A 12,095-nucleotide genomic window follows, 5' to 3' on the forward strand; every position below is an offset into this window, starting at 1 on the left:
TCTTTCTCTCTTTCTCTCTTTCTTTCTTTCGTCTATCCCACCACATAACGGCAGTAGGCCACAAAGGTCAGGGCTCTGAGCGAGCCCTAGTTCCAGCTCTAACTCACTGGATGTGACCTTGAACAGGTCACCTCCCCTCTCTAGACCTGGGTCTCCCCAGCTGTCAGGTGAGCAGTTGGACTGCATGACCCTCCCACCCTGCCCATCTGTGGTTGGGATGTTTGTCCTGAGGGAGGCTGGGAAGTGCCAACACTGGCTCCTGGACCCTCCAGATTACCTTCTCCCTCAACTACCCACACACCCTCAGATGTCCCTGTGGAGGCCCTCAAACTGTCTCCCCCCGCTGTCTCATTATATCTTTGCAACAGCCAAAGGACACATGCAGGGCAGGAATGGCCATCCCCATTTCATAGACAGGAAAACTGAGGCTCAGAGGACAATCTATTTGCTGAAGGATAGGACAATTAAGTGGGAAAGTCCAGGCTTAGGCACATTCCTCTGACTCCCAATCTAGTGCTCTTTCCTCTAGTCTTCAGCTTTGCTCAGATGAAAAAGGCAGAGGAGGGTGGACTTTCTTGGGCTGCCAAGTCTGGGGTATTGAGGCTCCAAACATTGAACCCAGGGGTACAGCAAATCAGAGCTGGTGGTCTCAGGGACTGGGCATCATTCTGTCTGTCTTTGTGGGGGCTCATCTGCAGCCCACTAGTAGTCTTTTTTTGCTTAGAGGGCATAGGGCCCAGGGGGAGCCTCATACCCTAGGGGCCTCCACCACACCAAACTTATTTGAGGAGAAGAAGCCTCCCACAGTCTCCTCCCTCCATTCTAACTGCTGATGCAAAAAGATGGTCCTCAGGGGAAGAAGGCCGTCAAGGACACAGGCTGCCCTTGTTCCTTTGTTCTTCCAGGCAAAGGTCAGGTGGGCACCGCTGAGGGCAAGACTGCTGGGTCCTTCACTAGTAGGGAGGTGAGCAGAAGCAGGGAGCCTGGCATCCCACCCGCTGTCCTCCCTGGCAGGTAGGCACAGTGGCTGCCCCATCAGCAGGCCTGTGGCCCAAGAACACACCTGCAGATAATTAGTCCCAATCAGGACGGTCCCAAACTGCTGATGATGCAGAAATGAGCTGGCCATGTCACTGGTTTGCAAATGGTGAGCAGTTTCCAAACCGCGGCCCTGGCTGGTAGAGCAGGCATTTAACTTAATATTTAATGTGGCATATAAACGATGGAGAGAAATTGACTCATTCTCTAATGAGATCTTCCCTGCACAGCACGGAATGTTAGGGCCGAGATGGAGCAGGATGGAGGCCACCTCCCCCACCTCCCCCCATCGACCCCTCCCCTGGATTCCAGCTAGAGCCCTGGGCTGGCTCACGGTCCAGCTGAGCACCAACACTGCTCTGGGCTCTGTGGGGAGCAGAGAAGGTAAGGCGTGAGGCCTGGAAGGCTCAAGGTCTCCCCGAAGAGTTCAGAACTGTGTCGACACATCCACGAACACAAGTGGAATTCAATCACTGCCCCGTGGTCACACGGAGGCCCATCCTAACAGCTCTTGGGGGCACTCCTTCAAGGTGTTCTAATACTTCTCAGCGGGGTCAGCAACTGCCCCCTAGAGGGTGTTTGGAAAATTTGTGGGGGCTTTTCGAAGATGGAGAGGCATCACTGCCTTGTGGTGGAAGAGTCCCCACCGTGAAGTTTCCTTTCATCTTGTACGACTGTCATGTCCTGTCCAATAGGACAGGTGAAAAATCTGTTTATAATTATTTGAATCTAACACTGAACTTCATTTACATATAAATGTGAACTTGCAATTTCCATGGTCTTAATATACACTGAATTTTCTAGGAATGCAACGGCTGTGTAAACCGAGCAAAGCTCGTACCTTATTTTACTTGGAACTTTGCCAGCAGTTCCTCACCTATTCATAAAATCGCGCTCACGGTGTGAGGAAGTACGAGTCCCTAGCCTGTTCAGGGCTGTGGCATTCACACTGATTCTGTGCACGGGGCAGGCCCCCAACTACTTCATTATGTCTTGCAGTTTAATCAGGCAGAGTATTTACTTATCAAAGTACATAGTATTTTTTTAAAGATTTTATTTATTTGAGATAGAGAGAGTGAGAGAGAGAGAGAGCCCCAGCCAGGGAACAGGGAGAGGGAGAAGCAGACTCCCTGCTGAGTAGGGAGCCCACCCCGGGGGTGGGGGTGGGGGGGGGCTCAATCCCAGGACCCTGGGATCATGACCTGAGTTGAACACAGATACTTAACCGACTGGGCCACCCAGGCACCCCCAAAGTACATAGTATTTAATTATAAACCACTTCACTTTTATTCTTCCTATATCTCATAATTAAGACATTATTTTGATTTTATTTGAAATCAGATGGGAAGACAGTTTTTATGAACTTAACTTCAGGAGAGTAAAGGGGCATTGTTAATATTTGCTATCTCAAGGGGATGCTGGCTGGGACCGGTCAGAGAACCCCAACATCACAATGCCCCATAAAACAGGGGAAGGACTGTGGAATCTTCCACAGAATCCTCATTATACAGGGCTCCTACCTGCCTGTGTGGGCCCGTGCCTCTGTGTGTATGTCCTCTATATTTTTTTCACACCAATGGGATCATACTTCACACAGTATTTTACAAATTGTTTATTTACTTAAACATATATCTTGGACATTTATTCATTTCGGCACAGACAGCTCTACTTAATTCTTTTTAATTGGTTTAATCAGTTCCATAGTATTTTGTGCTATGACCACCCAGCTCCTATCGACAGACACTGCATTGTTTCCATTTATTTGCCGTTATAAATAATTCTATGATTATTATACAGATATAGGTATCGCTGTGCATCTACGTGAATTGGGGTTTTTTTGGTGCTATCTGTGATCTGCATATGAAAGTTCTGAGTTAGAGGGTGGGTGTGTGCTTTTAAATTTTTCATAGATATTGCCAAATTTCCTTCCAAAACAGGTTATACTGATTTGTAACAGTGTATGAAAATAGTTGTTTCTCATACCTTCTCCAACACTAGCTCTCACGAAACATTTCAATCTTTGATATGCTCATTGGTTTTTCAAAGTGTCTCATGATTGTTTTAATCTGCAGTTTTAAAATCATGAGTCAGGTGCGTATCTTCCATATGCTGTTGGACATCTGCATTTTTTCCAAGGAATCACCTCCCGTATTCTTGACCTGTTTTTCCTACTGATTTTTCGTTATTCGTTTTTTAAAGCTCTTTATATATTAAGGAAATTAGATTTTTGTCATCTATGTTTTGTATTCCCCCCCACCCAAGTTTTATTATTTGTCTTTTGGATGTTTTTACATACAGACAAAAGACTTACATTTTTAACTGTCATTTATATAATTTTTTCTTTGTCTGTTATATTTGGAACAGATTTTAAAAGGCCTTCCCCACTCTAAGATTATAAAAAGTATCCCTCATTTTTTTTTAGTTTATTATTGGTTTTGTTTTTCACACTGGCAGTTTAGATCAACCTGGAATTTATTTTGACATAAAGAGTGAGGTATGTATCCAACAAGCCCAGTTGTCCCAAACCATTAACAGAATGCTCTATCTTTACCGATTTGAAATACTACGTTTATAAATACCCACATATATTTGGATCCATTCAAGGACTCTCTCTGTTGTTATATTTGTCTGTTTACTTTAGTTTCAGTTACAAATAGTTTTAGGGACGCCTGGCTGGCTCAGTCTGGAGAGCGAATGACTCTTGATCTCTGCGTTGTGAGTTTGAGCCCCACATTGGGTATAGAGATTACTTAAATAAATAAATAAATAAATAAATAAATAAATAAACAAACAAACTGTAAAAGAACCCCACAAAAAATAGTTTTAATTGCTGCTGTTTTATCTTAATATTTTTAAATAAGCTACAACTTGCTCATTTCTCTATTTCAGAATTTTTTAGCTATCCTTGAGTGCTTATTCTTCCAGTATTTCATATCATTTTGACATTCCAAAAAAAAAGATAAAAAACCAAAACAACTCTGCTGCTAGTTTGATATGGATTGCTTTGAATGAGTAGATTACTTAGGGGAGACTGACATCTTTATGATACTGAGTTTTCCTGTTCAAGAACAACTTATATCTCTCCATTTATTCTTTTATGTCCTTAGTGGAGTTTCAAGTGAGGTTTATTTCTCAGCATTTGGGGGTTTTTTTGGTGCTATTGTTAAAGGACTCTTTTCTTCATTATTTTTTTTTAAAGATTTTATTTATTTATTTGACAGAGAGAGAGACAGCCAGCGAAAGAGGGAACACAAGCAGGGGGAGTGGGAAGGAAGAAGCAGGCTCCCAGCGGAGGAGCCTGATGTGGGGCTTGATCCCAGAACGCTGGGATCACGCCCTGAGCTGAAGGCAGACGCTTAACGACTGAGCCACCTAGGCGCCCCTCTTTTCTTCATTATTTTCCCAGCTAGCTATTGTTTGTTTACTCACAAGAAAGCTAATGATTGTATTTATAATTAGAATACTTCTATAGTTCAAAATCGAGCATATGGTTATGCAAAATCAAGACATGGGTGAACTTTTAAAGAATAGGTTGAATTTTTTTAAACAAGATTTATTTATTTATTTTTAGACAGAGAGTGCGTGAGAGCAGGGGCCGGGGCGGGGGGGTTGCAGAGGGAAGAGGAGAGAGAATCTCCAGCAGACTCCCTGCTAAGCATGGAGCCTAGCTTGGGGCTCGATCTCACGACCCCGAGATCATGACCTGAGCTGAAACCAAGACTCAGATGCTCCACTGACCGAGCCACCCAGGTGTCCCTGAATTTAAAAATTTTGTAATAAAGTGAAATAGCTCAGAATTGCACATGATCACAAAGTGGTCCTAGATATAGTAAGAGTTCTTCATGTAATGTAATGCTGATTTTTCCCGTCAGCTCTCATGTGCCACCTCATATCTTGCTCTCATAGCCCTACGTGGTCCTCCACAGAAATACCCCTTCAGCAGTGAACACCCAGGAAAACACACCTCTGTGGAAGGGCATGCAAAAGAGCCCATTTTCTCTATTTTTCCCAGAACAAGGCAGAAAATATTTCTTCCAAGGTAACCATCCACTACCTGAGTGCTTTTAACATTCTACAGCATGTAATTTAATGTGTTTTTAGGGAAGATGAAAGTTAAAAACAACACAAAGAGTAATAATGGGTCAGAGACTAGAATTATCTCCAAAATTAAAAAATAAAAATAAAAATAAAGCATAATTCTGACTTCACTCTGGAGTACAAACAAGTCTTTGGTCAAAGGTTTACCTGAAAACCCAATCCATGCCCAGACCTGTCTGGGCCAACGGCGGCCTGCTGGGGGAGACGACTTCGTGGGATATCTGTGCTGTCAGTAAAGCCTCGCTCTAACTGGGACTCCGCAGCCTCCATTCCTGCCCCAATGCTGACACCTCCCCACCTGCACGGCCTCAGCTGCCTCCAGGCTCTTGTCAGGATTTACAAACAGGGCCTCCACTGCTTCTGTCTAACCCCATGACCCCCAGGGCCAATCTATCAGCACAGGTCTCAGAGCTGGGTTCTCACTGTCTTGGAGCCTATGTGACATCCAGCCTCCTCCCCCAAAGTTCTAACCCAAGCCCAGTTCCCAGCCTTCCTGACACAACCATAGTCCACCTGTACTTCTAAGAACCCCTGTCTCTGTTACTTCTTACCCTGTCCTGCCTATCAGCCTACAGGGACATCCTGCTACCCTCGGCTGGACCCGTAGGCTCTGGCCCAAGCGTCACCCCCAAGCCTCCCACTACTTGTCTGTCTGGTATCTGAGACTGCTTCCTGCCTGCCAGCTTGGACAAACTTCCAGAGTCTGTCCTCCCATATTATCCCACTGCTGCCGGAGCAGGAAGAGGTATCTGCCTAACCCAGCCCTTCTAGTCCAGCCCCGTCTGCGGCACCAAGCCCAGCAATGGTGCCCGGCCACCACGAGAAGGCTCTGGGAGGAATAATGACAGCAACATGGACTGGGTGCTTGCTCTGTACTAAGCAAGAGTCTAAGCACCTTATATGCACTAATGAACGTATAACACATCTGTATTATATGTATTAATCCTTGCAACACTATGGGTCAGGTGCTAACACTATTTCCATTTTGGGGATTTTTTTTTAAAACACAGCCCAGAATTCTTATATAATTTACCCAAGATTACAGAGCCAGTCAATGGCAAGTTCAAATCCAGCAGTGTGACTCCAGGGTCCAAACTCTTTACGCTGATAGCTAAAGAGGCTGGCGCTGGGCCTTCCAGAAAGGCAACTACTTTGTATCCACCAAGCACCTTCCAGCCTAAACCTCTTGCCTTTCTTGACTCAGCCTCTGCCTGGAAATCTGAAATGCCAATGACAGTTTGCCAGAAGTCTGCTGTTTCTCAAGTCTCACCAGCCAGGGCTGCCCTTCATGAGAGGGACTGAACACCAGGGCCTACCCACAGGAGATCCTGTAGTCACCGAGGCCCCTCTGTCATGGGCCTCCCCGCCATCTGACCCAGCCCACAGTCCATTTGGCACTTGCTCTCCTCTGGCTTTAGCAGAGCAATAGAGAGCTATGTCTCATCACAACCATAGTCCCCCGCCCCAGTAGTCTCCTGCCTGCCCAATTCCAGGACCTCATAACCTTATTAAAACAAAAAATGGCCCATTGAGTCCAAAAGCACCAAGCCACCCGTCCCACTACGCAGGCAATCTCAGTCTCTTTCTCTCTCTCTCTCTCTTTCTCTCTCTCTCCTCCACTCTAGGTACCCTCACCTGTCACAATGGGGTAGGACTGCGGTCCGGGCACGCTGCTCCCGATGTCGGCGGGGGTGGGACTGGTCAGGTTGGCCTTCATGTCATCCAGCCCTCCAGCCAGCGAGGCCATCGCTGAATACTCAGTGGTCTGAAAGAGGAGACAAAACAGAGACAGCTCAGTATCAAGACTCCGAAGCATCCCAGCCAAACGCCAGCACCACATTCTGGGGTTCAGCCACCTTGCTGGGCTAGTCCATGCCAGCGCCAGGGCCCACAGGGGGCTTACAAACCACCCCGCCCCCGGTGTTGAGAAGGCAGGTTCGGCTCAATAGAACAAGACCAGTATCCAAACTGGGCCGTTCTTGCCGGGTGAGGAGGTGGGCAGGACTTGGCGCAGCTGCGTAAGAATCCCGCCCCAGCTTCCTGTGGCCCGCGGGTTCCATCCGCCCAGCCCCGGTGGCCACAGACGGCCTCTTCCATGCACGGAGGGAGAGATCAGGAACCAAAGGCAAGACAGAAATAAGAGGCTTGTTGCCAAGAGGATGGAGAGAAAAGTGTCCAATTTCAATGCTCTTAAACCACAGATGCAGAATCACAGAAATAAGGTGAAGAGGAGTCCGAGACGTCATCGTGCCAGACTCTCAATTCACAGATGAGTAAACTGAGGCTCAAGGCGAAGAGGGCTTTGTCCACAGCCAACAGGGCAGAATCCCAGTGTAGGGAGTAGTCCCCCAAAAACTCTCACTCAAAATCCAATACAGTAGAACCAAACGAACCACAGTTGGGCGAGGGTTTTTGAGTCCCGGCAGTGTGTAAGCAACTGTCAGCTGAGAACTGCAGGCGCACACCTCGGACTGAGCATGTCCACGCCAACGCTGGGCACCTGGCCCACAGTCGTGCTCCTTTCTTTAAGCCATTTCATGGAATCAAAGCTTGTGACAAGTCATTTCCTTGGCATCCGAGCCACTGTCAGAGTGGTCTCCAGAAAACACCAACCTGGGTCTTCACATTCAAGGACAGATGAAATGAGAAGCATGAATGCCAGGTCTTTTCCTTCCACCCAACCCCCGGCCGATTTTCAGGTAAAGAAAATATTTGCGGGACGCCTGGGTAGCGCAGTCATTAAGCATCTGCCTTTGGCTCAGGGCGTGATCCTGGTGTTCTGGGATCGAGCCCCACATTGGGCTCCTCCACTGGGAGCCCGCCTCTTCCTCTCCCACTCTCCGTGCTTGTGTTCCCTCTCTCACTGGCTGTCTCTCTCTATCAAATAAATAAAATCTTTAAAAAAAATATTTGCAAACACCTAAGCCAAAGACTTTGGGTGTGCATGCCAAATTCTGGCATGAGCAGTTCCCTCCAGGACCCGGGCATTGCCAATGGAGGGCACATCCCTGTCTGTCCAGGCCTATGTTCTGGGCAGAGAGGGACAGGGAACCGAGCAGTCTTCTGAAAGGAGGCTCAGGGCACCTTGGGTAGGATGCTGAGGACTGAGCCACAGGGCACGTAACTAGGGGAGCCCCTGGGCCAGTGGCAGGCGGACAGGAGTCAGACTCAGGCACATTCCTGGTGCTTCTCTTGGCATATGACTGAGAAAGAATTCTTGGGCAGCTCGAACTTGGCAGCCGTGAGTCCGCGAGGTACTGCAGGCCCAGGCGCCCTGCCACGAGCCTCACTGAGGACAGCTTTGTCCAGAGCTCCTGGGGCTCTCAATCATCTCCAGCAGAGGCTGATTCTGAAACATGCAGAGACGAGCACAGGCTTCTAAGGGAGAAGGACAAGATAGGGACACGCCTCCCCGACATCAGGAATCACTGTAAAGCTGTAGTAATTAGACAGTGTGCGATTGGCACAGGGACAGATAAATAGATGAATGAAACAGAAGCGAGTCCAGAAACATCTGTGCATATATGGAACGTTGATATATGAGAGAGGGGATGTACAAATCAGCGGGGAAGGATGGACTCTAATCAACAGTGCGGGGGTAACCAGTTATCCATTCAGAAACAAGGGGGAAAAAAGAAATTGGATCTTTACTTTACACCAGACACAAAAATCAATTCCAGGTGGATTGGAGACCTAAATGGGAAAGGCAAAGGCGTCTAACGTGGTCGGCTCTGGGTCCAGCCAAACAATCCTTGGGAACAAGCCTGCCCTTCAGAAGGAAACAAGTGGTCCTTGGATGCTCACACGGGGTTCTTGGTCACTGTGAGGACAGGAGTGGGTCCCAGTCATCCTGCCACCCTGATCCAATGCCTCCTCCTCCAGGAAGTCCTTCCTGGCTACCATTCCTTAGGAGGCAGGAGACCCGACTTTGCTCTGCCGGCCCCACCAAGTGATCATGCCAGGGCAATGAGAACCACAATCTTCACACCCATGTCAAAAGCTCACATTTATTGATCCCTTGCTCTGAGTCAGGAGCTTTACCTGAATGTTCCATTTAATCCTCACAGTAACTCCATGAAACAGGTTCAATGTTATCCCCATTTTACAGACGATGAACGTATGATAGAAGGGAAGCAGCTTGCCTAAAGTCACACAGCTTCTAGGTGCCACAGCCAGGATTCCAACCTGGATCCATCTAACTCCAAAGTCTTGATAATTATTCTAATGATTTTCATACTGTGAGTCCTGACTGTAAACAGAAATGCGAAATCAATTTGCTAGTGCCAATATTTTTAAAAATGAAATTAAATAAAAAATGAAATTAGAATAGATTGGAACAGAAAATATCCAAGGTTCTCACACACAGCAAGAATAGTCCTGTTTTGTAAACCTTTGTTTCACATGTAAGTGGATACAGGTATACTAGGTGGAGACGAGAATATCTTTCTTGCTTCAGGTCAGGACCAGCAAAGTTTTTATTCCATGTAGCAAGGAGCTGTTGGGAAAAGGTCACTGTCTAGACTTCATCCCCCACAGAATGGGACCTGGTCATGGCATTAGCCTCCTAATTTGCTAAAAAAAGGAACTCGGAAGTGAAGCTCACTAGAACAGCTCCTTTGGTGCATTGCCATGAGCAAGAAAAAGGAGGTCAAAACAATTCTGTAAGGGTTTCTTCCAAGATGGTGTCTTCTGGAGTTCGTGGGACTCTGGGGTAGAGAATAGGGCTCCCTCCACTCTGTGTTACCGAGTGCCCTTGTGGAGGCCTGAGCATAATGAATGTTCAGTGTTTATTGAGCCTTTCTTGTGCACAAGATGGCATGTGAAGACCAGACATGCTCTCTGACCTTCATCCATAAACCCCGAGGGAAAAGACATGTGGCCCAGAAGCTTTATCCAAGAGGAGCAGGAGAGCAGAACCATTCATTGACCGTGGAGTGGGAAGTGGTCAGGACAGGGTTCTTGGGCAGGCAGTATTAAACCTGGATCTGAGCGATCCTCAACCCCCAAGGCTGATAAGTGCTGCAGGATGGCACAGAGGTAAGAGGACAGAAGTGATCTGGAAACGGCACATGCCACTTGTTGGAGGAAGTGAAAGTGGAAGGGGCAAAGACGGAAAGGTAGTCGAGACGGGATTCAACTGTGAAGGGCGTGCACAGGGAACACATGGACGAACACATGAAAGAGTGACCCTTTGGCGGGCCAGGCAGCAATCTCAAACAAAAGTCAGCATCCCCAGACCTGCCCCCTTCCTAGACTCCAGGCTGGGCAGCTGGGTCTGCAAGGGGAAGCCTTTATCTCTCCCAAGAAAGCAGAATCAACCTGGGTTTAAGAAAATTGCAAGAGGGTGGCCAATGGGGACATTCTGCCTCTTAATTTCTTTGATGTCCAGTTGGAAGAGTCTTTTAGCTATTTGATTTGGTGTTAGTCAATCAATTCATTGTCAAAGTTTGTCCAGTCACTTTGACAGTTAGGTTTGGACCACCTTTCCAAGATAAAAATCTTTAACTTGTGTTACACATGTGGTAGGAGGTCCAAAAATCCAGTCTCCCAACCACCACTGGCTGCCAGAAGGTAGAGTGAACTTTCCTAAAGAGTGGGGGCCCTGGGGACAGGGGACTCGGAAACTGGCCCTCAGCTGCCCTTGGCTACCTTACCTCCCACTACCACCACCAACCGGCAGGGCTTGGCCCAAGCTGTTAGTCTGCTCCCGCATGAGCCAGGGGATGCTATCATTTAGTTTTGGGATGTAATTATTCCCTAAGTTCTCGTCGCTGCCTGTCCCGTGGAGCTGCCGATGATTCTCTCCAATCTCCTGGGCAATCTTGCTCTGGCAGCTTCTCCTCAGCCACTCCTGGCAGTCCTACCTTGGCCTGGAGGACTCGTCTCACTCAGTCACAGAGAACTCCTACACTGTCCATAAGACCCAGCTCCAATGTCACCTCCTTGGTGAAGCCATTCTCAGGTCCTCCACTTCTACAAAGAAATCACGACTCTTCGTCTATGCTTGCCTACTTCCACAGACCTCCATTACCATACTTCTACCGTGTTTAATGGCCATTTGTCTATCACCCTCTAGGTTGCCTTGAGAGCACGAAACAGGGAACATCCCTAGAGCCCCCAAAGTGCTTGGTGAATGAATGAATATATAGCCCAGTAACATGGCATTAGCCGCAACACTCAAAAATTAACTGAGACGTGTTTGAACAAGAACCCCAAGTGATACACTAACTTTCCCCTGCCCCCCTCCCGCCTCGCCCCTCGTCAAGTCAGGTGACCAGAAAACAACGTCCTTTGCCACCATGAGTTAAAGCCTCTGGGGAAGTGAGAAAATCTCAGGCATTCAACATTTGTTAGAGGAAATAAAAGAGCCATACTAAGAACTTCTTTTTTTTTAACCTCTGAAGACACTGCCCATTAGAATAGTCAAAGTCCTTGTCATTCCCTCCCGCAGTTCAGCACCCCTGATGCTTTTTTCTCCTGATGAGTAGTTAACCTGCCTGTGGTTGAGCAAGAGGAACACTGGAAACCACGGTTTGCCCCTTTTGGCTTTGGCTGCAAGAAGCTGAGTCAGATTCGGTGTTTAACCACCACAACCACAGCATTGCGGGCACCTGGCGTTAGGACCTTCCCTCTTTCACCACATCATTTCTGAACTTTTTTCAGCCTTAACTTACTAACTTAGATACGTGTAATTGTTTATTTTGCAAGACACCTCAGATCCTTTGTGAAAGTGGAGACTGGACGAGGTAGAAAGAAAGAAAAAGAAAGATGGGAAGGAGGTCAGGAGAGAGAAAGAGAAGAGAGAAGGCATAATTACGTCTCTGGTAACCGTGACAATGTACTTCCACTTCTCACAGTTATTTTGGGGGCCAAGGGCTGAACTGAAGGAACACGGGTGGTCACACGTGCGTAAGTGTGTCGGCACACCCACACGCTGGGGAACACGGCCTCCCCCCCCC

The 12,095-nt window shown here is 47.5% G+C and overlaps 1 protein-coding gene across 2 annotated transcripts in view; it reads right to left on the minus strand.

Moving 5' to 3' along the window:
* The window catches only part of PAX5 (paired box 5), a 195,110-nt gene that overhangs the window by 74,277 nt on the left and 108,738 nt on the right, over positions 1-12,095 (minus strand). For both annotated transcript variants that reach the window (XM_040631610.1, XM_040631611.1), the window contains one exon: positions 6,772-6,901. In XM_040631610.1, coding sequence (XP_040487544.1) covers positions 6,772-6,901 — 130 coding nt within the window. The remainder of the gene's footprint in view (positions 1-6,771; positions 6,902-12,095) is intronic.

The sequence above is a fragment of the Ursus maritimus genome, unplaced genomic scaffold, assembly GCF_017311325.1.
Source record: "Ursus maritimus isolate PB19 unplaced genomic scaffold, ASM1731132v1 scaffold_17, whole genome shotgun sequence".
Classification (NCBI taxonomy): Eukaryota; Metazoa; Chordata; class Mammalia; order Carnivora; family Ursidae; genus Ursus; species Ursus maritimus.